This window comes from Lepisosteus oculatus, chromosome 12 (assembly GCF_040954835.1).
Source record: "Lepisosteus oculatus isolate fLepOcu1 chromosome 12, fLepOcu1.hap2, whole genome shotgun sequence".
NCBI classification, from domain to species: Eukaryota; Metazoa; Chordata; class Actinopteri; order Semionotiformes; family Lepisosteidae; genus Lepisosteus; species Lepisosteus oculatus.
In genome coordinates this window covers 18,531,206-18,558,032 of record NC_090707.1, presented here as the reverse complement: position 1 = coordinate 18,558,032, position 26,827 = coordinate 18,531,206, and the positions used below count along the sequence as shown (strand labels likewise).

At 35.5% G+C, this 26,827-nt stretch overlaps 1 protein-coding gene across 2 annotated transcripts in view; it reads right to left on the bottom strand.

Moving 5' to 3' along the window:
* Nucleotides 1-26,827, bottom strand: part of pde1a (phosphodiesterase 1A, calmodulin-dependent) — a 116,460-nt gene that overhangs the window by 32,722 nt on the left and 56,911 nt on the right. The window contains exon 1 of one of the 2 annotated variants that reach the window (XM_015359073.2): nt 4,475-4,616. The exons of the other annotated variant lie outside the window; for it this stretch is intronic. Coding sequence (XP_015214559.1) covers nt 4,475-4,527 — 53 coding nt within the window. The 5' untranslated portion in view covers nt 4,528-4,616. Of the gene's footprint in view, nt 1-4,474; nt 4,617-26,827 lie in introns of those variants that run through there. 2 annotated transcript variants of the gene reach the window in all.

Below are 26,827 nucleotides of genomic sequence, written 5' to 3'. Positions count from 1 at the left end.
AGACAAGTTCAATTCCTCAGTGGGGTGCCTTCACTGTGTGGAATGTGCATACTCTCCATTTTCGTGTGAGATTTCTCTGAGTGCTTCAGTTTCTTCCCACGTTCCAAAGACATGCTGGGTGAATGGTGTCTGTATTGTCCCTGTGTGGCTATGTTCTCTGTAATGGACTTGTCAGGTGTTTCCAGGGTCTAGTCCTGCCTTGTACCCTATGCTTCTGGGATAGACTCTTGGTTGCAGCAGCCATTTCCAAGGAAATGCAGCTTTCCGACAAGTTAATTGGGAGAAAAAAATAAAAAGGAAGCTGAATAAAAAAGGAAAGATTTTCAACTGTTTTTTAAACTATGAAGACAGCAGAGAATCTTTCTCTCACATACAGGTATAGTGCATCTCTGAGTACATCTTTTTGAGACAATTTTTAATTGCTTAATAATGATTTTTAAATTTACTTTTTAAAAGCAAAATAAGCTAAATAATCTCTTTTAATACTTTAAATCAAATACGAATCCACATAACCTTTACAATAAATCCAAAAATGACTACACATTAAAGTAGAAACACCTTCCAAGCATCTTTGTACAGGTATTTGTTTGAAACTATTTTTAATTACGTTTTAACACAAATGAATAAGGGGTATTATTTGGTGAAAAGACACTTCCTTACCAAGAATATACCCATTATTTAAAGGTAGGGTTTTAATCTGAAAGGCAGGAATAACATCATTTTATCATTGCAACTTAAGGGTGACTCCAAAATCAAGAACTAAAATCATTTAAAAAAGGAAGCCATCTTGTTTATAGTTCACAGTTCTATAGCACTTTCACAAACACTCCCACAAGCTGCTTAAAAGCTATCACACATAATATAGAAAATGATTCACTTATAAGATACCTGCCCAGTTCAGTGCATGGATTCTTATAGACAGACATAAATGCAAAATCAAACAAAATAGAACATTTGATTCTCTCAACAATACAAATAGCCGTTTTAACAAAAAGAGATGTTTCAAAACAATTTTCAGTTTTTCATATGTACATCTTTTTTCCTAGCTTTTAGATGACTTAAATTGTCAGGACTGTGATATGGGCCCATACAGTATTTCCTCTATGCTCTGTTGATAAGGGAAACAATAATTACTCTGCTTTTGCTTTAAGCCTTCTTATGATACAACAGTACACTGATTAACTAAACAACTTCACCTAAGCGAATCATAATGTATAATGCAAAATACTTTGAGATCACACTTCAGAGGAACATATTCTGAATATAACAATTTTTAAAGCAATCAAAGTACATCCATCACAGACAAATAAAAAACCTACTGTAGCCATGAGATAAAACCAATGTAAAAATCAATGTATTGCTCTAGTAAACAAGAACCTCTCCAACTTTTGTATGTCTTTCAGCCCCACAGACCTCTATTTAAACAGATTTTGATTGAGAATGGCAACCAAAATGTGTGGTGCAGCTGTATTTCTCAGCAGCTGTCTTGATTTATTTAGCAACTTCAGATTGCAGACAATAATCCAAACAATGTAAGTCAGCATATTGTTTTTAGAGGGAAAGCTATTAAATTCTACATAATTAGATGCACAGACTAAGAGGGTTATGTTTTGCACCCCTACCTCATACATTTACAGTCACACATGCACGAATGCACAAATGCACGATCTCTGACATTGGAAATACCTGCACTGCCAGCCCAAAACGTAGAGTATAAAAGTACATATAAACTACATATTATTGTCTGCAGTTTAAAAATGTACAATACACTGCATAACTGATTAAGTTCTTAAATGTATTTAATTAAGTGCTTAAAATAATTAAACCTCGATTTGAGATTGTGATGGATCGTTAAAAAACCTGTAATAAAATCTGCAATTAGGCAAGACTGAGCTGCCACTCAATATCCTTTGTAGTTGAAGCATTTTACTTCATTTACAACTCAAATCCAGAATGATACCATTTATGGGAATTTAAGCTAAGCGAAAAATGCAAAACTGGGATTTTAACCAAATCCAAAATATGCAGACCCTAGTAAAAATGTACCACTCATGGCAGTTTAGTTGCAAAAACGAATCTGAAACAAGTAAACTTAACCTACTTGGCAGACAGTTTCTTCTCCCCATTTCCCTAATGAACCATACTGAATGCTAAATAAGAACATGAATTTGAACTCTTACTGTATTTCATATTTGAACTCTCATTTAATTGTATTTCATAACAAGCAATGATCTTGGATGAGATTAATATTTTCTACAAGAAAACAGGACAAATGTGGAGATGTTTATGCTTGCAGTGCTTTTTACACACATGATAATATACATGTATACCTTGTATGCACTTTTAAATATAGCAAAACAGGGAATCTACTGTAGAAATGTATTCAGAATCAATACTTATATTGAGATTGCTAATATTTATTATTAGCAATTATTTATATGCAAGAGTAATACTTCTACTTGGAAATTAAATGATTTTGGGGGGGAAATTTTAAGATTTCTGTTTAAAAGGAACTGTAAACTGTCATTATCTCATTTGTGTAAATATTTCTAAAAGGACAATGAATTTTCAAAATTGTTCGTTTCACATTATGAAAAGCGAAACAATCCCATATTTACAAACTTTATTTAACATGCACAAATGAAGTAATAACAAAGATGAACAGTTTTTCCTTCTTTGTAAAATAATAAGGAATAACCTTATTTTAATCCATGTTTTATGTAAATATTAATTATTTATTTTAAACAGTTTGTTGTGTATTAGAAGAAATGTTAATACAAAACCCACTACATAATTACCTACTGTTATTGTGTAGTGTAACACTATACCACACAAGTAAACAATGACTACTACAATAACCCATAATACAACTCTCATCTCCAATTGAGCCCCTGTGAAACAGCTGTTTTTTGTTACATTATTGTAACAGCACAGCAAATATGTTTCCTATGAAAATGTTGCAACAAAGGAACAAATGATTGTCTCCATTTAAGATTTCAATGTGTTTTTTACCTTACAGCAGGAAAATATTTGTTTTACACATGCCTTCCAACCAGAGCATGGTTTTTCATTTTTAAAATGCATTTACACAAAGACACAAAAAATAATTGATTAAATATTAAATTAAATCTCCACCTTCTGATTTTTATATTTTAAGTAGTTTCAAACTGTAGTAAAGTATTATTACAATTTTTAGGAGGCATTTTTATGCTACTGTATACAGTATGTCAGGATTTACAAAACATACACAGTATTTCAACCCTATCATTACTGCCCTTGGGCTACTATTATACAAGATGTACTGTATACTAATTTGCATTAAATGGTGCATTCATCTATCTGTATTTGATGTTTTTCAAACATACCAACATGCTCCAAAACATAAAGCAAAAATAAACCTTCAATGGAAAAGTTAAATGTTAACCATGTTTTAATTAGGTCCTTTTGGATAGAAAGTTCTTGTTTAAAGGCAACGTTGTAAAATTCTTTCTAAGGCCTCACATCTAAAGCCAGTTTGTTTATCATATCAAACTCACAACCATGATACACTGCAGATGTCATCAAGTTTTGTCCAATGGGAATTTAAGTAGTGCTTGAGATGTCACTTGTTATAAACAACAGATAGCATGAGCACTATTTCCTTTTCCAACCACAGACTCTTCACTGCAAGTGCCAGAAAAATCCTATTCCCACACAGGCTTCCCAGCAGTCAGCTTTCAAAGTCAATCTCAGGAGTCTGAGCGGAGCAAGATCTCTTCAGATGCACCAAGCCAGATCAAGGAAAACATCCCACATGAGGAAAGCTGGTTTCCTCATTTGGAAAATACTACAGCACTATCCATAAACAGTAACCAGTAGTAGTCCCCTTAAACAGAACATAGAAATTCCACAACCAAGCATTTACAAATCCTCTGACTTTTCTGTTTTGTATGAAGTACAGTTACAAGTTACAAGTACTGCTACTTTGTCAGGGAGTATTGAAGTAAAACGTGGTACATTAAATAAGGACGGGTAAATATTTATGCACCTTAGGCGTTAAAAAAAATAATGTTCGGGTTGTGCTGGACCTATTGGACAGCTGCTCCCTTTTAAAATTTCTACACGCTAAAAGACATTAGAAACCTGCCTGAAATAATGGCCAGTTAAGTAAACTAGAAAACAATGTTCCACATCTAATGGCCTTTTAACCATAAAAGATTAGGACACTTATAGTCAGCAAGTGTTTACATTCTTGTACAAAGCTGAATAAATATCAATAAAAAAATAAGTTATAAGAGAAAGAAGGTTCCCAATAATATAAATTCAGCAATGACACTAGTTGTGGCCTGATAAAGCAATAGAAAGTGCAGCTCTGGGATTAATTATTACATTAAACAGCCTTAACGTGTTCATTTGTGCTACTGGACCATCAAGAGTGGAAAAAAATGGGAAAGGTATGCTTTCCCGATTCAGAAATGCTTTGCAGTTCGCTTACCTAAAGATGGGTCTGTGAAGAAGCTTCTTCTTGATAGTAACATTATCTTCCATTTAAAGTGAAAGTAGAAAAGAAGCACCCTTTCCCTGGATGCAACTCCAGAGCCTGAGATAAAACTTATGAAGTTGTCCTCAGCTACTGGCACACTTTTGTGAGCACAGAGGTTAGTCCTTTGGAGCTTGGAGAGCCTCCCTCTCTCTCTGACAGCTCAGTAAAAAAGGCCATAGAGGCCACATCACAGAGGCACTTGTAAGCAATGCCCAGCAGAACTGCCTGAGAGGAAAGCTGAAGCCAGAGCAAAAAACTGGCCCAGCGTAAACTGTTCATGAGATCTCTGACAAGTTTCAAAAGGATTGCTCAGGTAGAAATACTAAATTACTGTAGCCAAACTAGAGACACTGGCGTGTGCTGAAGTTCTAATTCCACGCACCACAACAGAGCAGAAAAAATTGAGAGCAGAAAGCCTCTTATCTTCACTCCAGTAAAAGTTTCAGCATCTGTTTTAAGCTGTCCCATGTGAGCTTTTAAAGGGAGTTTTTAAACGCAAGTCTGTACATAAATTAATGAAGATGGATAGAACTGGTCTGAAGTGCTGGCCAAACATCAGGAAATTGTAATTATTACACAATCTGGCTTTTATTCACCCGTGGATGATGTGTAGATGAAGCTATGCAAAATGAAACAGTGCTCATCATTTTTGGCACCAGTTAACTTGCAAAAGAAGGTCTGCAATAAATTAACCAACGGTAGATTTTGGTTTTTGAATTATGTAGACAAGCATACTTCTGCTTGTACAGCTATAATATGCAAACAATAAACTTGTTTCATATTATAGAGTTCAGTCCTTGTATAAGAAAATTTTGTATGTTTGCCTGTTGTTATATATATAAACAAAAGTCAGCATGAGTACTGTACATATACAATTCTCAAATTGTTCTACTTAAACTACAGAACAAAGTAAAAACATGCAGAGAAAAAAAAACTTGCATGAAATCATCAAACGAATGTCTGCAGGGTTTGTAACAATTATGATTGTACTTCAAGTCTAGACATATTTTATTCTAACATTTCTGACATTATGGTGAGTAAATTAGCAAATAACAATAGGGCACTTTATATTTGCAAAGGATGACCTTGGAAATAATAAACATCCAGCCGTTTTATTTTTTTTTTCATTTTGTTGCATGGCTAATTAACTTTAGACCAAAAGTATGGTCTTGTTGGTGAAGGCAGGAATTATCTGCCAGAATGCCATGAGACAGCTGATGAATGGTTTGGGAATTTGGACCCAGAGTGAGGCAGACACAAATTTATGGTATGTAGTAGCAAAGACAGCTGTGTTCGCTAGACCAAAGCATCTGATTCAAAAGAAAGCTTAGCAGAAGAAAATCACAAATTATAGATCAATACAAGCCATAGCAGAAATGAAATTACTAACATTAACTAAAATGTGGAGAATTATTTCACATATTAAAACCAACAAAAACAGAACCAACAAGGTAAAAGCTGAGTTAATCAGCCTAGAGATAAAGGGTTTAAGATAGGATTGTGTTACATTGCCAACTATGACTTGGGTTCCCCAAACTGCAGCACTCTGTTACAAATTTAGTGTCTAATTCTACTGTAAGGAACAAAGGAACAACAATTTCTGTTTGAGAAATGGCAAATAATTCTGATACATGGGCATGTTAAAGGAGTACAGTACTGTATGTCCACAAGTCACTTCATTATTGATTACCATTCATACCTATATTAAGCTCTTTTGGGATATCTGTTTAATGTATCTAAAAGAGAGCATAAATGAAAAATCAGTTGGTCCTTTTGAGGTACTGATATAAACTGACTTAAAGAACAAAACCTTGTGCATCTGCAAGTCTCTATGACTCTAATTCCAGTATTGACACTCAAACTATGTTTCACCAGAAACTCCATGTCTTGATAGCCCTGTTCATATGGAAACCTTATTCTCAAACCTTTTGTCTTTGCCTTTGGCTGATAACCAAAGACAAATTCAGGCCACAGGATATCCCATCTCTGGCCTGTGGTCCACTTTAGCTGTGAGCTCCACCCATATCCCTCTTACAGTAGATCTTGAGAACTTCAAATCTCCCCTCCAGCCTCCACACCATCAAGAGTTTTGTGGCTGTGATTTTATTCAACATTGGTGAGGTCTCATACACTCTGATCTCAACCAATGGCCCTTGTTCCAGTCTACATGAGCCTGGATGCTGTGGTGGTGAGGTCTCAAGGAATTCTGAAACTTGTTTCCATGTTGTGGTCATGACTGGTCCCCACCAACCCACTGGTCTCATGCTGACAGCATAGGAGTCTTTGTGAGCTTGAAATTCACCCTCTGTGACTTAAAACACAACTGCCCTGCTGCTATCTCCTTTGCTGGAAAGTGTAGCTACTGTACCTTATAGCTATGATGGTTTCAGAAGTTTCTCTAGCAGCTGCACCTTCCTTCATTTCTTTCAGCCACTGGACATAGTGAGAAGGTAAGTTAACCTCATGGAACATGCTATACAACATCGAGTACCTTAGACTGGGACAGGCTAACACATCCTGAAAGGTCATTTCTACCTGCCTTTTCTGCACCATTTCTTGGAGCACACTTACAGACCCCTGCACAGATTCCTGCTGCTTCAAGTCACCTATTTGCCACTAAGTGTGTGCATCAGGCCCTGGCTAGGAGGCAGAACCATTTGCATTTAGCCTTTTAGTTTATCCTGACACTGACTGAGTCAGACTTCATGAGCACCATCTCAGACCCTAAATTTCCCTGTTGGTCCCTGACCACAAGCCCAGCACCCTTTCTGGCCAGAACATCTTCCCTGGGTCATTGACCACAGACCATAGACTACAAATCTGTGGGACCTTAACATTACCTTGGAGTGCTATCATTTGTTGTCACACAGTGGGCTGCCTCTATCCTAAAATGTTTACTCCTGAAATCAGTTCTCCAAAAATTCTGTTTGTTGGTTTCCAAGAGGTTGCAACTTTTGGATCTTTGATATTCTCCTATTCTGTATCTCAGATCAAGTCCTTTCTCATGATTACGTTTCTGCATGGTGTCCATGAATCACTTCCTCCAGTGTGTTCAGAATTAGACTGATCTGTGTACATCAACTCAGAGGATGCAAACTTCCACATCCCCTTTGCAAAGAACCACAGGTGATTTTTCTGCTTTGCCATGGAGTTTTGTTCTTTTGTATCACATGCCATTAGGAAGGTCTCTGGTCAGCCAAATATGTTTTATTGTTATTACAGTATGTGCTTAGTAGATTTTCCAAATGAACAAATGCAATCCTACAATAGCTTTTTATTGCCTGATGGGCCTATGGGTCCTCAAATGTTTGGGTGACTTATTTCTCATCTGCTCGAGATCCTATTTGGCAGTGTATAGGCTGTCTATCCTCCATCACCTGAAGGACTTTGGTCTTGTGGTGAACTGGGAGAAAAGAGACTTTCACAGTTACAATGTCCATTCTCAAAATTCATGAGAATATAACTCAACCACAAAGTTCTTGCACAAAAAAGAGTAAAATGAAACATACGAAAAATGTATCATCTGATTCTGAAAGACTTGAAAGTTAACCAGTTCTAAAAGTTTTTCATTTAAAGGACCAAGCAAAACACCACAAAGTAGTCTTCCTTTCAACACATCAAAAATGCATCATGTCAAAACACTATTTAAATAGTTGACTTAATTCCCTACTTTCCACATCAAAGAATGGAAAGTCTTGGCAATTTTACTTAATGACTTGAACAAGCTTTTAGCTTTAAGTAGTTTACAAAGCTTTGAAGGCTTCATGAAGGCAGTAGGTGGAACAAGCTGACATATCACTGAACATGTTCAAGTGTGTCAACTTTTGTAAGCATTTTCAAAGGGTATGAATACATTAATGTAATTTCTATAACAATTATATATACGTGTAAATCTAAATGAGAGTTAGAAATTATTTCGTAACAAGCTGAAACATCAGCTTTATAGGCCGTTATAAAGCATTAGATTTGCTTACTACAGTGTGCAGTCTTTATGAAAGTTATATACAGTATAGTAACTGTGACAAATTCCGCTACATACCAGTAAAGTCTTTAGATGTGCAGGGGTTTAATGCACTACTGTCTTTAAAAACAACTTTGCCTGCAACAGAACCAAACCAAACTAATCCTGTTTCTTCTACATATTCACATGCAATTGTTGTGGGGTATACAGCCATTTTATTAGTCTTTTTTTACTGTTACCTTAATTGGACTGTATGTGCAGATTGATGTAGGAATTTCTTTGCACAAAAAGGCACTATATGAACTTAGAAACAAAAGACACAAAACATCACACGCACCTTGTAAAAGTGTCTACACTGTCAAATTGTACATTGTCAAATCATTGGTTAATTGTATTATTTAGTGAACTAGAATTAAATGTGCTGTAACATACAGTAATAGTCATTTTAAAATAATGTTGAAAGACAACATAGGGAAATCATCTTTTCTTTTGGTTTAGACTTAATCCCATACATCATACATTATGATGTGCATGTATAATATTGATAGAATGAACAATCACAATACTGTTATGGATCTCTACAGTTAATCCAGCAAACTCCAGATGGCTGGGAAATACAGCAAGTCATTTCCATGTTGTTGTTACTGTTGTTTTCCCCCAGAGCCTAATTGCTCAGTTCCATCTTAGCTTGAACCCAACAAGAATGGCAAGCAGTCTCTCATTGCTACTTCACAAACTGTAGCTTATAAAACATGAAAAAACAACCAAAGCGAATTCTAAAAGACTTCAGCTTTTTTTTGCCCTGGAGGCTGTAAACTTCACTTAAGCAAATGGCCTCAATAAACTAAATTTGCCATTTTTTACAAACACTGTTGCTGAAAAGGCAACTACAGCATGGGGGCTTGAATAGTGTCATTCAGAATGGTTTATGTTAAATCACAATCCAGCATGCTTTGGGCCTGTGCCAATAGAATATTGGTATTGGCTGTGGTGTACGGAATCCAAGTCTATATTTGGATGCCATTATAATAGTTTTACCATGTATTTTTCCAGTGTTTTTATAAAATACCAACATACAGTACCATTTATTGCTTATTTGACTGCAAGAACTACACAGATTTAAAGATTGTTACAAGAAACTTTAGCAATTCATTGTGGAGTTCCATATCCAAACTAATCCAGTTCAGATTCCAGTTTTATAAACTAAGGTTCTTAGTAGGAATAAAAAGTGCACCATTGTTATTCATTTATCGCCACGAGAACTGCTTTCATTAAATATAAATGGGTTGATAGCACTGACCTGATTATATTCTTTAATAATCTTGGCCTGATTAAAAAACTGTTTTTTCCTTTTCAAATTAGCAGAAAATGTCAAGGATGTTATGATTTCAGTCATTTTGTTTTTCTTTTCCTATTACATGCACTCCCTGTACGTAGGAAGGTTCCCATAACAAAATATATTGTAGTTTTATTTCTAATCAAGTGAGTGATCAGGTTTGAAATAGCGTGCTGTGTGGTTAAAAATCCATAAAATTCAACAATAGCAACACTGCTATTCTTGCATGTTTTGCAACATTATTTGTCACCTGTTGATAATTAGCTTTTGCACATTATTGAGATGGAAAATTTCAAAGCACTTCTGAGCTCTGAGTCAACTCATGTCTCATTGCTGGGCTGAGTAAATGCACCATTACACCCACCAGACTGAATTCTCAAATTGCAGGAGCACCAGTCAGTAAGGGAGTAGTTGTACTTATACTGATATTGATTTGAGTCACAGTAAAGAAAACAACACAATGCTAAAAAGCAAATGAAATAGAAGTGCCAAAATGGAAATTGCAATGCAGTGATTTGTTTTTGAGGTTTAATGCATAGAAGTGCCAACGTATTTAACAAAGTTCCACAGAAAAAGACACATCTGGTTAAATACTTAATGTAAATTAGGCAAATAGCATTAAAAGAACATGAAACTCAATATCGTAAAAATAATGGACTGACTTTTAGACTTACACTATCTAAAAGAAAGTTGTCAGCAGAAGCAAGATAAGGCGAGCATGTTTGGGATATCATTAAATGAAAAGACAGAATGTATGGCTATATGACAGGGAGAGGATACCCACTGACCAGGACAACTTACTGTATATAGCTTTGTACAAAATGATTTCACATAGTGCTTCTGCAATAACAACCCCAGTTCTTTTTCAGTCTTGAAAATTCTCAGTCCAGTTTTCCAGACCCTAATATATGGACTAAATAATATGATTAAGCAAATCTTAGAAGAAGTAATCTGCATGTCATTTCTTGCATTGCAGTTTTGTAATTTTATATTACAATTATTATTTAAATATTATAAAACAAAATGTTTGTTGGTGATTTCTACTTATATACTGACACAAAATAAATAATATGTGACTGAAATCATTTAAGTTCCATGAATGTTTAGATGAGCCATTCAGTGCCTGTTTTAGTTTTTCAATATGATACAAAAAAGAAAACAGTCTACACAGTTGTGGATTGGCTGTAACAAAATGGATAATCATAAAAACATGTACAGGATACAGATGCCTACTAATAGTTGAGAAACTTCAAACTAAAACTCCGCAATTGCCTATGGTTTAGGATGTTACTGCTGAAAATAACAACCCAACTCACACAAATAGGTGTATGTTTCATATCATATTGGGTAACTATGAAAATTATGTGGATAAAGTCATGCCTGTTTAGCCCTGGGTATTTTGGGTAGTGCATTGCCATACTGGAAAATAGACTGTTGTGGATGACATTTAGAAGATCCTGAACAACATATTCTCAAATGAATCTCAGCAATAGCTAAACCCCACACTATCACTCCTGCTCCTCTAATCCAGGCCCTATTAATTTATTTGGCAGATGGTTTTGTCCAAATCTTACTTACTTTTGTAGCCAGTTGTACAGCTAAGTATTTTAACCAGAGTAATTTAGGTGAAGTAACCTTCTCAAGACAGCAGTGTCTGAACTGGAATTTGAACCGACAAGTCCAGAACCTTACCAGCTAATTGCTAATTGCTCTCTTGTGTTGATAGGCATAGAGCTGGTCATCAACCACACTCATATTAAACCTTGTTTTATCATAGAAAATGTTTTTTGTTTTCATAGACCGAATGCATCAAGACCAGGAAGGTCAAAGAATGTTTTGTATCTTCCCCAATATTTAAAAATAAAGCTTTCATGAATATGCACTTTGAAAATAGTTTTTTAAATTATAATATGAAACATTTTAAATAAATGCTTGATATGTTTTGTATAAAACAAAAGATTAAAAGATTTCTGAATTGTTGGGGGAAAAAATAACTCAAATCTCCAAACTGCTCAAGAGATATATTATTCATTTTGTTTCAAGCAAGTCAAAACTGTGCCTCAAAATGCATGGTCCTAAATGTGTATTCCCACTAAAAGGGTTTGGTTCTTAAAGAACATGAAAATGTGTAAAAATGCGTCTGAAATCTTAAGTAAATGTTCACACACCATTTTCTAAGCTCTACCACCAAGCTGTGGTAACTTTTTATTTGGCAATGTCAGATGAACTGTCACTGTCAGGTGAATTTTCAGTTTCAAATTATTTAGTGTGGTAGTGCATCTGTGGTTAAAAAATGAACCAACAGAAATCATATAAATAGTAGTTAAGTCTTAAACGTATTAAACAGATTTTTCATTGAACAATATTTGCACTCCTTATTGCAAGTCCTGATAAGTGCATTTGCTAAAGCTATAGCTGAATGAAACTTGTAGCAAAGGTGTTGTGTATGAATGTTCCTGTCCTGTCTTCTGATGACATGTACAATAGGGAACAAGAAGAAAGAAGAACGTTAAACACTACACCATGAGAAATGGTTACAGGGTGAATGTTAGGACAACATATAGCCAACAGCAAAATGTTGTGCAGCGTTCATGATCCCAGGTACTGTATCTCATTCCTATCTCCAATCGTTCACCTTGATGGAAAGGATGAGTAGGCTATATTCTCTTTATATATTTTTCCAATGGTTCTTGGTATTTGATTTTCACACTTCCATTTCTCTTAAAAGTCTTTCCATTTAAGCATATACTGTATAGCCAACCAAAAGAAACAATCACAAATTCAGACAATGCACTGGCCTTTTTATGGCAGCATTAAGACATTTATAGATTAAAAGAAGATAAAAACTAGATCAGCATTTAACCAACTAATGGAAAAACAAAATTGTATTCGTCAAAATATATCTGAAGATTCTGTATTTTTAATCACAGAAAAATTCTCTTTAAAATACAATAAAAATCCAAAATGCCAATTTACAAGCATGTTGTTATTTACAAGCTGCCTGTAGCTATGGAGCTCTGCTGAATATCAAAGGTCATGCAACAAAATCAATACAAAGTAAAATGTAATTACCTTAGACACAGAATGTATAACAGCACGGACGTCAATAGCAACATACAAGAAATGAGAAACATAATTACACCTAAACATTTCACCCTTTACGCAATATTTAAAACATGAATAATGAGGATTTTTGATTCTGGAATACACACTATTCCATGGATAGCCATTCAACTACTCTACCATACAAAATGTGTTTATAATTTGGAATATATTTTTAAAATGTAGGGGCATTTTCAATTTGAAGACATACTAAATAGAGTATTAGAACAATGGCTGAATGCGATACAGTTTCAGGCATACACAGATGGGTGATGCACTTAAAAAAAAGATCAATGCCACACATTGGGAAAGAACAAAAATCTTTTTGAGTTTAGCAAAAGTGATTTATAAGCTAGGTCCCAATACAATAAAGAGAATGCTATACAGATATTCATCTATTTTAGAGTATTGCAAGCAGATGCAATGCATTCTACGAACTTATAAGTGTTTTAAGGAAAAATCATAGTGGATAACACCTAAATAATATGAACAGCTTAGTGTAAAGGGAAATGTTTAAGTAAATGAAGCTGCAAAGTGGTGGTTGCTGGAGTTTATTCTCATGAGCACTGTAAGTGATAAATGCAGATGGGTCCGCAAGTCTATAACAATATGTTTGTTTTCTCCCTTTAGTCAAGGTAGAACAATCCAAAGAATAAACAAAATCCAAAATAGGCAGGTTAAGATCCAAAAGGTGCTGTGCATATTGATCATGTAAAGTATGGTCCATACAAAGGTAAACAGCTGCGAACGTAAAGTAAAATTTAAGAAGTCGAAAAACTGCTAAGCAAAGAGAGAGAAAAGAATGTTGCAATGAAGGCTAAATTAAATATTATTACCATAGATGAGGCAGACATCTTACAGGTACTAGAAGCACTTAATGTACATCTCCAAGCCCATACAGTATTCTATCAATTGTACTTAAGGAAACAAAACATGCTGTTTACAGGCCACTAACGAAACCATTAAGTAACTCAAGATAGGATTAATACCCACTGACTTACAAACTAAATTTTTTGGTTTCTATTAAATGTAATTTGATGGAAATATTAAATAGCACTATTCTGGAGGATCAGATGCATGACAAGAGGTCCCTGGTCCACTAGTGCTGGGTTCCTGTGGGTTTTAGAGTCACCTTTCAAATAGTGCCTTATTAAAACCTGAAAAAAAGTTGTTTTGAATACATCACCCACTTAATTGTCTCAATTAAGTCATTAGGATCTGAGATGGATGAGACCCACAAATAAATATGGCACTCTTGAGACAGGACTATGATATCACATAAGATATGATGTATTTTTATTGTAACATCTGATCTAAATTGAGTCAGTTGCCATATTCTGCACCATCTGCTTGAAGTTTGCTTACACATACAAATTTGAGGACTGTGGAGTTTGTGAAGCCTGTTTCTGGGATTCTTTACAATGGTCCTGTCCTTACATATATCTGGGATACCCAGGGTATAACCTTGGGAAAGAACCTATGCTTGATGTTATCAGACATACAATCCTCATAGAGTTTCTGATGTTATTGTTTCTCCCCCTCATGGAAACTCTCAGCTAACCTGAAAAGGTTAGAAGTATGAGTAACTGTATAACGAACTAGTGAATGGTTTCTTTAACCAAACCTTATCTCACTCCCCTTGAGCTTCACACTCGATATAATTCCTTAATCCTTCGCTCACATATTTCCAGCCTTAGGTTTTATTCTCTTGCCTCACCACGGTGTATTATAGCTCTAACATTCTGAGCCTTTTTCCCTGTAATCTTGCTCTGGACTAACCTTAACCTCCTCCAAGGTTAGTCTGTTGACTTCTGGTTTCCTTCTGAAAAATACTTGGCTACCTGCTGAGTAACCAGGGTTATTACACTTTCAGTAACCAACTGAGGGTAAGTTCCTTTGTGACTGCCTTTTGCTCTCAAAGGACTTACTACTTACTGCAGCATCCCTAACTCTTCACTTGCGGAATCAGAGCTCCCTGCTCGGACAGCCGCCTCCCGCTTACAGCAGAACTTTGTAACTTCTTCAATCTACCTGATTAAACCCTGCCTTAATCTTCCTCCGGAGTTTGGGAACTCTGTTGTATTTAACATTCATCTCGCATGGAGCAGAGAAGGGTTGGTCTCATGTTGTAGTATTTAAACCTACTTGAGCTGCCAGACATGCTTTAATTTTTTGAAGGAGATCCTCACTCCTAAAATATGGCACTAGGATGGTATCCTGCTCCTTTTACTTTGGCTAGACCAGAACTTCTAACCCTTGAAGCCAACTATTGGAGTGAGCTAACCTTTCTTTCTCCACTTTCTGATCCTTTTTCTTAAAGCCACTCAGCTTTTCAGTCTGCCTTCCTGGATATCCCCTAATCCACTCCACCTCCATAACTGAGAACCTAGTTCTCATTCACTCTGAGCATATATTAATGACCTACTGAATAACAATTACTTCTCCCTTACTCAAAGCCTCTCTTGAGTTTTTAACATACAGTAGAACCTAATATTCCCCTACTGGAGAACCTTGATCTCTTTGCTCCCTACCATCTGATGTTAACCAACTTCTTGTGGGGTATAAGGGAGAGAAAATGAACCCTGACCTGTAGTAACAGGATACTCTCTCTGTTGATCCTGTTATTGCCAGTACCACTCCACCATCTTTACCCTACCAACTGTCTGACACTTCAGCAACCGAGACTGCTACTACCTGTACTTAAATCTTTACACCTCCGTCTGCTATGTAACCTAGCACCTAAACTGATGGCACTAGGACCTCTTAGGCTGGCCTCAGAGCCAACTATTCCTGAGTAGACTACCCTCTGAAACCAATATTTAAACCAGTCTACTCTTATTATAGATGCAAGTGTCTTTCCCTTTAAGCTAGCCATATGGATGGTTAGTGGCTTCCTCTCCCTCTCTAAGGTTCTGTGATCTGCCTCTCTCCAGGATCTCTCTTAAGCTGTTTCTCAGTCCTTCTTATAACTGCATTTTAAATGAGCCTCAGCTGCAGCCACATACTGCACTGTCTGCACGTGTAAATGTTAGATTTTGTTCTTACACATTTTCTCGGTCTTATTAATAACCCTGTTACTTAAGTAATTTCTCAGTAACATTATTTTCATCTACTCCACTGCATTGTTCAGTTTTCCATATGAAATATGTTATCCACTCACACACATTTCCTGATCTTTCTACAATGCTATTTATTCCCTCACTTCTGCCATTACCCGGCTACACTATTTTCATGTGAACCATTGTTTATTTTAATTTGAACAGAAGTCCAATGCAGAAAAGAGACATTTCTACACCCCACAAAGTCTCCACTTCAATACCACCCACCCATTGTGGTTCCCATTAAAAGACTTCAAAAGTGAAAGAACTGAAGTACATGTAATAAAGACTCATTCAAAGCAATTCACCAGATATATCACCAGACCTGAAGTATTCATTTTTGCTGCTAAGACAGACCTGGATCATCAACAGCAGCATCAGGTCTGGAATATTCTTGTCTAGAAGAGACAAGAAGAGTAAATCTATCTTCAGATCCTACCTGCATCCAAACAACTACAAGTTATGCACAAAAAATATAAATAGATTGTTGGGGGTACACATTCAATGTAATGTGTGTACCCATGGTTTTTATTATGAAAACTGGTTAAAGGAGAGTACAGATAAGCAGTGAATTCTAAAACTGAGGTGTTCAATTTAGTGGAAGACCACTGGCATCTGCTGATTTTAATTTATATGAACAGTCTACATTTGCATACAACAAGTAAACTAGTCAGATCCTCAGATATTACCAAAATGCTGTAGAATTAGCAAACAATGGAGAAGCTCCAAAGAAAGTTCAATAACCTTCAAGTTCAAACTCCTGGCAGATGACATTTAATGTATTAAGGCTGGTAGTTAGTATATTACCTTCTGCAGGTAGAAGAAACATAAACTGTAAATACAAGATGGGAAATACTGTTCTTGAAGAAGGTAAATTATTAGGTGATTATTTGATACAATACATTTTGCAATAAATTAGCCAAACAAAATATTAGGATATTTAGTTCTCAGTGTTGATAGAAAATAAAGAGATAATGTTCTAAAAATGTACTATATGCTAATAAGACCTTATTTAGAGTATTGTATACATTTACAGCCAATAGGATAGAAACAGATATAGCTGCTCTGGAATCTCTCCAGAGAACAACAACCAGATACAGCCCTGAGTTGAAATGTTTGTCCTACATTGACAAGCTTAAATAACTGAATATTTTAGTCTTGAATAAAAAAGAATAGGAGGGTACCTGATGCATCCTTTCAAAATCTTCAAAGGCACAGCATTTCTTCAGGATCAACAATGAAACATGAACCAGATGGCACAATTGGAAGCTATGAGGAAATACATTTAAAACTGAGAACACGAGTCACTTTTGTGTTAGATGTGTTAAGGGAGACTAGAATAAGATACCTAGTTAAAGGTAATACTCTACCTTCTTTTGAGAAACAGCTCTATAAGTTCCTTGGACCAATTAGCTACTAACTTAGCTTCTCATTTGTAAACCTTTATGTTCTCAAGAACTAATATGAACTACACAAAAATAAAGAAGCTGCAAATATATAAAATAGTATATAACAATGAATCAACAAACAACAAATCTAATGAACAACAAAACATGACTAAATGTGAAAAATTACTAATGGGTGAGGAAGGATACTGAACTTTACTTGTACTTAAACTTAGAATAAACATTTTTTTTCCAGTTTAGAAAAAAATAGATTTTTCAGTCAGAATCAACAGTTTGCAAAACATAGAGCCTTTATTGAGAGCTTTCGTTTCAGATAATGCGTGAATTGGGGCTCCCAAATGCTCACTCTTTAAAACTCATTGCCCAGAGCATTGGATGATCCCTACAACCTCAACATCTCTGGTTAAAGTGCCAACTGTGCCAGCTGTGGTCAGACATCATAAATAAAACTATTATATTACATGATGGAAGTGCAGAAATATCTAAATATGCACTCTAAATGTTATTTATGCCTTTATTACCTTTTTCAGCCTAAAAAGAAACATACTGTACGTAAAATCTAATTGAAATATTTTACAAGACCTTACAGGTCTGTAATTTCCAAACTCCTATACAACCACACAGTTCATCTAAATTTGGAAAGAAAAACATACCTGCAGTACTATTTTTTTCACTATCATAATACCCATCAGGGTGGCAAACTGGTGCCGTGGTTAACATTTTTCCCACGTGGTCCCAGGGCCCTGGGTTCAATTTGCTATCTACTTGGAGTTTGTATGTTTCCTATGTGCTAGCATTGGTTTTTGCCAAATACTGTACCTCAGTTTTCAAGTCCAAAGACATACTGGTAGGATAAATGGCTTCTGGGTAATTGTGTCATGGTACCCTGGTGTAAGTGTGTATGTCTGGTATTTGTCTGTGTGTACTGTGTGATGCACTGGAGACCCATCCAGGGTGTATCCTTCCTTGTGCCTATTACTTGATGGGATAATATTTGGCTCCCCCATGACCCTAAATTTGAATAAGAAGTCAGAAAATAGATGGATGGATCATAATCAATAAACCGGCTTTCTGTGGCTCCTGAGTGGCTCAGCCATTAAAGGTGGTTGATTTGAGTGCAGGTTCATGTATCTGATTGGTCAAATTTCTAGACCAGTAGTTTCTGAAATTCCTCAGGTGCCACTGAGAAATTAGGATTAGTCAGTCAGATTGGCTTTCTGGCAAAGTGCAACTTCATACAGGCACGCAGAAACACCTGTGATAGACATACCACTCTATCAATCAATGCCTTGGGCTTGCAGCATGTGTTGTTATCTTGTTTATCCACCCTCATTCTTCCCGTGTACAACAAAAGTCACTGCTGTTAGCCAGTATGTAAAGTGAAAATTGGCAACTCCAAACTACAATGGCCTAAAATGAAAACAACCAACATTCATGTTCCATGTCTCAGAACATATGAATATTGCTTGACTGAAATGTGAAATGCTAGGATTTGATTTTTGAATACATTCTTTTTTTCTTTCATGTGTAGCTATAAAAGAAATATCACACCTTCCAAAATGAGACAAATGGGCTTGTTACAAGTTCACATTATAGCTAGCAACTGACTTACAAGGTGTTACTATTGGCACACTGTGCCTCATCCTTTGTAAGACATACAAATTGAGGATCTACTGAAAAGGGACTGTAGCAGCTTTTGTTAATTCACAGCTCACACTCTAATAACTGAAAGGAGCTTTTGACAAAAGCGTCTCCCATGGTAAATGAATAATTAGTACAAACATTAAGAATTAAAACAGAAATCAACAGCAAATTGTGGAATGCTAAATGAGGTAATATACTCAATTGTGTTATACATACAGTAGAGTCTTGATTATGAAATAAATATAAATCTATCAGAGTAGTAGCTATGCTTTATATGAAACTCTGTACAGTAAGTGTTTACAGAACCAGTATTATTTTAAAGTTTAAACTACAGTATGAGTATAATCAAAACAACATATAAACTATACCTTATCACACTCACATAAGTTTTAGTTGATGCAAGGACACAATTATGTTATTCTACTTATTCAGTTAAATAAAAGTAATCTGTTAGTCAATACTATACTGTAATAAGTAAAAAATAAAAAAAATATTTTTTTCACCATTAATTACTAAAACTGTAATGCTGACAAATTAATTTGTTTGAGTATGATAAGTTGCTATACTATGTACAGTACTATTTACTAAGTCCTTATGTTAGTTTTGCCCACTATCCCTTACCAGCCAACTATGCAATCATGAAAAGTGTGGCAGTATGTTTTTCATAGAAAATGTGATCTTGAACTTGATATTTACATGTATAAAAGACACAAGTTTACCAATTTTAATCACACTGCATAGAAGCATTGGCCTAGAGAAGGAAACAACAGTTAGGATATGAAATTGCATGGTGTATCTTGTCACCATCCCTTCACTCCAGCAGTGGTGCTAACTGATAGGAAATACACATGAAAGACCCAAGCCTAATTAACCATTAGTTATGACGTAGAAGGGAATACTTCCAAGCAGCAGCAGCAGCTATAGCTTTTGACACAGTTAGGCATCACGTAAAACTGATAAACCCATCAATTACAATTATCTTCAGATGATGAAAGAGCTGTTGTAAACTGTGAACTGAACAGCACAACTGCAGTTTGTTCAAATAGAATATATGAAGCATTATCCCAAAGTTACTGTATGCCAGTAAGTCTGTAAACAAACTGATGTTATCTGAAGAATCTTGCTTCTGTCAGAGTTGTAGAAAATGGGTAAACAAAAAAATGAAAAAGGTTTACATAAGTCTGTTTACGGGAATTGTATTGGTATGGAAGTGGGGCAGCAAAGTGGTGTGGTAGTTAACATGGCTGCCATGGAGCACTGGGTTCGATTCCAGACATGTGATGCTACAGTACCTACGTGGAGTTTGTATGTTTGTGTGTTCTCACCATGTTCATGTGGGTTTCCTCCAGGTGCTCTGGTTTCTTCCCACAGTCCAAAGACTGGTAGACTGGAAGGCTTCTGGGAGGATTGGCCCTGATGTGACTGTCTGTGTCCTGTGATGGACTGGTGTCCTGTCCAGGGTATATTCTACCCTGTATCTGTTGTTTTAGTCACTGATGTCAATGCTGTATCATGTAAAAAAAAAATGTTGTAAAAATGGTGAGACCAATTCTCCACCAATAGTTATCATCACTGATTTGTTTATCATTAACACATTAACACTCAGTTTCACACAGAAAGATAATAAACAAAGGAACAAGTAATAGGTTTATTCCATGCTGAAAAGAGAAGAGAGAAAACACAATGTTTCGGCTGTGAAGCCTTTTTCAGGTATAAGGTGTGTGAACAGCACAGCTGCAGTTTGTTCAAATATGGTAAACTGTATGAAGCATTGAAGCATTGGACCCTCACACCTGAAAAAGGCTTCACAGTCGAAGCGTGTTTTCTCTCTTCTCTTTTCAGCATGGAATAAACCTATTACTTGTTCCTTTGCAGACTATGCATGCTGACGCACCTACCCACCTGAAAGGTAATAAAGCTGTCTGCTTCAACTTGTGACCAATATCAAGCTTTAACTAGCCCATTGTAAAATATACTTTTGAGATTTACTTTTCACATTTATTTAAGAGCTATTTCTCACCCACACCACAGTCAAAACGTGAATTGAAATCTTAAATCTGGGGCCACATTTCGGGAGTGTTGATCTACAGTTCAATTTTTAACATTCAAATTCTTTCTATAGAATTCAAAGGTCTGTTCTTCCTCTTTCTGACAGAAATGGCATGAAACAGTCCAAAGACTGTATTTAACTACAAATCTTTCAGATGATGTCATGGAAAAATGAAGATTAAAAAACTTCAGGGTTTGCTTTTTCTAGCTTGCACTTCAGTTATATTAGACACCCATACAACCTTGTGTGCTTCTAGTACACAGTGAGTGGTTTGGGTTATGCTTTGTTGGGAGACTAGGTATTAGATTGTTTAGTCTCTTGCTTTAGCAGTTGCTTCAAATACACTGCCAGTTGGTACTGACTTGAATTCTTGTTGAATGATTCCAAGGTTCAAACCACTTCTCTTTTTGGTCACAGGGGAATTGTTTTTTATTATTAATAATTTTATCTTGGCTATACAACCAGTTTTTTATCCTGCATATATGGTGCTGCAGGTTTCTATGACAACCACATGGAAATTACTGTTTTGAAACTCATTTTCTTTAATTGATGTTGATATTTAAATATTTATTTGTGAAGACCAACTGCAACACAGTTAAATACTTTTTTAATATACTTATTATTTGTATTATATTTACATTATGTTACAATATTATTACTATATTATTTAAAAATAGCATTGATGGAACCAAGAGGATCTATTTTTCCACAGCCATTCGAAACTGCGTGCTCCACCCACATACCAGCAGTACTATCCACTGTACTATCACCTACATCTGAAATATTGCTTGTAATTAAAAGCACCTTGTTGAAATGCAGTTGAAAATACATAATGACATAATATATGTTTCATATGAACAGTTTCTCTTTCAAGGAGTTAGTATACAGCTGTTTAGGAAATCCAGTTCATTGTCATGCAGATAATGTATGATAAAACTCTTTGATCCTCTAGATTTCTTTGCCAGAAAAAAACATGAAAATATGTTAAACAACAAGATGAATAATTTGCAACCCAGGCTGGAGATTCTACATTAATCCGTTTTGAATTAAATTGTTCATTGTTCAAATTATACCAAATACACACAAATTGCAAAATCTCATGACAAAGACTCCAGTCCGACATTCTTTTCAAGTTATCCAAGGAAAATTAGGCTGTATTTAAGCAGGACCTATCAGGGACCTGGGCACAAATCTATGACTTTGTTTTTGTTTACTGTAGCTAGCAAAAAAGCAACTACTTTAGTTTTAGTTTTAACAGTAATAAAATAATGTCATAATTTGAGGGTAAATATGATATGCCCCCAACATATTTGGGGATTCATTCAGATTTGTATAATTTTAGAAATGTTGGCTTTTTTAAATAAACCATGCAGTAATTTCATTGAATGTTTTTGTGTGCATCTGATTTATAGCAAATAATTCAAATACAATGTATTATATATTAAATAGATAAGATATATTTTAAGTATCTGCAAAATTGCTAAAAGTACATGGCACTATGAGGAAAACAAATATTTCACTTCATTAAAGCAAATTGAGTACAATAATGCTCCAACCAAGACAAATAATCCAAGTAGGTTTCTCACTGCAGTCAACCCCAGTAGTCATTACAAATTTTCCCTTTGCGAATTCTTAGAAAAGTATTATGAAATGCCAGATTGAGGTAAATTGCCTTTATTATTGTAGTTGGGTAAAAAGTTACTTCAAAGGATCATTCTTTTTTGTAGCTAAACTATTTAATTTTATCAAGTATCTTAGGCAATAACACATTTAACAGTGTAAATTGCATGGTAACACATCAATATTATTATGAATATGAAATTGAAACATGAAATATGCTTCAGCCCAAGTGTAACAGCATGGAAATGCAACTAACTTTATTTTGCCTTATAGCTGAGAAATAGATGTGAAGTACACCCCCTAAAACTTTACTTCAGAAAATGAATCATCATCCACCCTATGCTATTGATCCATACTTATTAATTTAGATTTAGATTAATTTAAGTTTCAAAAGCTTTCAAAACATCAAGCACAGGACAAGGGAAATGTGTCACATCCAGGCCATCCTTTAGACTGTTAAAAAGGTCAAAGCCATCTCTGCATATATCCTGGCCCATGGGACCAATTACACTTGGCACTGGTTAGTCTGGGTCATGCTCCTCTCATCTGCAAAGCCCAGGTACAGTAAGATCTCAGACTCCTGGCACCTGTTCTTCAATCCTGTGCCAGTCAACATTTATCAGCAGCTCTAAGCAGCTGTTTCTGTTTTTGTGTTGACCAATGGGATTACAGTTTGTCAACAGCAGGCACGACAAAACACAGGAACACAGTTAAAACAGCTCTGTCAACAAAACTATTTGAAATAAATTGCACTCGTGAAAGATGTATAAAACTGTCTTTTCACTTGCCGACAATCAAGTTAGTGTGTTTTTAAAAAAGTGGTCTGAAAATCACACACTAATTATAGTAAACTAACTGATTATGGTAATCTCTGAGCAATCTTACCAATGTATGGGGGAAAAAATATTTGAAGATAATTTGCTTTTAATTTGCAAAATTATTGAAGCTGGCAATTAACTACTACCAGAACAAAGCTCTTTATGCAGGAGATAATAGTGTCCCACAGAATAACTGCAGGTAAACCTCAGACTTGAATGAACCCTCCAATCCCTAACACTGAAGTCTACATGTGAGTCAGCTTGTTATTTTAGATATTATTTCATTTTCATTAACCTATGGCAATTATTTTAAAAGCCAGAAGCCAGAATAATTGCTAAAAGAAACGCGATTTCGAATTCCCTTCCACAAAAGACCTTATCGCATCCAGTTGCCAGGAAACAGCACACAAAAGCAACACGTCTGCTTGTGATACAAGGGTCAGAGAAAGAAGCCAGTTCTTACAGACTGAAAGTGGACAAAATGTTGTAGGTTGAAGAGAAAAAATACATGAAGGACAAATCTTCATTCACGCTGTAAAAACATTAGACTTTACATCACTACTCTTCCCACACACTTCCTCTGTGGATATACAGTATGGGATATACAGTAGCTTCCGATGAAAGTTCCTTTTTACTAATACACAGCCTTAAACAATTTCCTCATGATAAGTGGTAGAAAAAATAAGTATCTTTTACATTTTTAGTATAGCCTCGATAATGTCTACTCTGGAACAAGCTATTCAGTCCTGTTGTTAAAGTCAATACCGTCACTTTTTTCAATAAATGGCTTGAAAGAGTCTTGGATTACTTAGCTACTAAAACCCAAATGAGCTAAAAGGGGCAAAATGGCCTCTCATTTGAAAACTTCCTTATGTTATTTGATGTGAATTATTAATTCTTCTTAAAAGGAATGTTTTTTTTTACAAAATACTTTGTTAAATTACAATCTACAGTATACTATTTTTGCTAGTTAAATGGTTTTAAATTTCCCCAAGCCTGCTACAAATACTTTAATTACATGGGACACTGCAATTTTGTCAGTCTGACCTTCCCTAAACCATGTAATCATTAGATATACTGTATACTGTATGCACCACTGGCTCTGTCTACAAAGAATTATTTGTATTAACTCCTTTTGTTTTTAGATCTGTGACTGCCGTTATCTAGAGTCCACACAATATCTAAAATTACTCTAATCAGAACATGGTCTATTTCTGAGCTTCAGCCTCACATTCTGGCAGAGAAGGAGAAAACATTTAATGATTTTCCAAAATTCATACATTTTTGGCTTGTGTGTCATGATAGTTGTGAGACTAACAACGTAGATATCATCGTAGATAAATATAGCCATGGTAATTCAAAATCTGACACCATAGATGACACCACAGATAAATGTATCCATGGTAATTCAAAAATAGGTAGTGTTTTTAATTGCTCTGCTGCAAATAAATATTCTTTATGGTAGAAATGGGGGAAAGTACTGTATGTAGAAGAATGTGCCAACGGTGTTTGCTCATTTCTTCTCTAGGAAACTTGTATCATGTGGAAAATGTCTGAGGAAAAAATACTGAATTCAGAACACATTGATACTTTGGAATTTTCAGTTCTGCTAGGTCTAATAGTAAATATCCCTGTACCACAAGGGGAGAATAAGGAACTCTCCTTCAACCTGCCCACCCATCAAGTCATTCATCTTTTCACAAGCTTTGCAGTGACCTACAGGAGGATTAGTGCTGTAAGAAGCAGAATCTGCAGGATCCTAGGAAGCCATGGGACTGGATGTTTCGCCAGGAAATGAGAGAGTCATTGGCAATTAATCTCAGTATGCCACCGCAAGGGGAATCATGAGCACAGTCAGATAGTGACATGACCCATCCTTGAAAGAAAATCAATATTTTACTGAATCTCTTCACCACCAGGACCATTAATATAAACAAAAGATCACTGATGAATGCATTATTTAGGGAAGGACTGCACATCAATCTACAACATCAATTTGCTTAACTTATAAAACACTACCACATAGACCATGATTAAATCCATTCAGATCATACTGTACAGTACATGTCATGTATAGAAGTGGGTTAATTCTGCTTACATTGGTTCTAACAGAAATGTGACTTTGAGTGTGGCAGATTCCAGCTCTGTAAAACAAATAAATAAAAACATTCTGGCTCAATGGTATGGAAAAATCACTACACTCCAGGCTTCAAAAGTATTCATGTCTGCTCTTTTTAAATGATGTGTAATATAGTAAATTAACATGTGCAGATCCAGACCAATGTGCTAGGTTTGTATTTCAAGCAACAAACCATGATTTGTAATTTATACAAAAAAGCATCATTTATTAAAATACGGTATTTTAATGCTTAATAAAAAAAACATTTTTGTTTATTTTGCCATGTTCCTGACCAGATTAACAGCAGGACAAGTTCAATTAATTAGCCGTTTGTGACTGTGATTCCCCAGCTGATGATAAGCACTGCCCGAGCTGGTGTGGGATTGAATCGGTCAGGCTGTCCTTGACCCATACCAACAGTTACTGGAGATGACAAGATGACTATGAACTTCTGTCAGAGAGAGACATCATTCATCCAGTCAGTGTTAATTCTCCTGTAAGGCACTGTGGAGCTGTGTGTCAAATGACTAACAGCTATGATACTGTAGGTGGGTGTAGTTCAAGTTGTAGCAGGTCATCATTTTCTCTGTGTGTGACAAGTTGTAGCAGTAAGCTGGGTAAATTGAAAATGGTGATCAAACACAAACTTCATATTTTCTAGTATTTTTTTATAATATATCATAAAAAGGACAAGAATGCTGATAAGCAATAACACTCTGAGAGGTTAATTGAATTATTATAGCACACTCAGTACTGGGCCAGAAGGAAAAGGGGGTTTTATTTCCAATCGCCCAGGAAATTCAGTTCTTCTAAAGATCTGTTTTCAATTAAGTGGAATCAGGGTGCCACAATCCATTTCTGTTTTGTGGCAAAGCAGACACTGTTTATTTATCATTTTACCTACCTGTATATTTCTAAAGATTTGATTATGTGCAGCAATTTAATTCACTAAAGCAGTGAATTTCTTTCAAATTTCTAGATTTATTTTCATCCCATACACCACCTGTGCGTTTTCTTCATTTCTATTTGATGCTTCAGAATCTTAACTGGACTGCTTGAGCATCACATTAAAAACTAAAGAGGCAAATAAGAATCTACTCACTAGGTACAGTACCTCATATATTTCACAGCAGCCAGCAAGTGACTGTCGA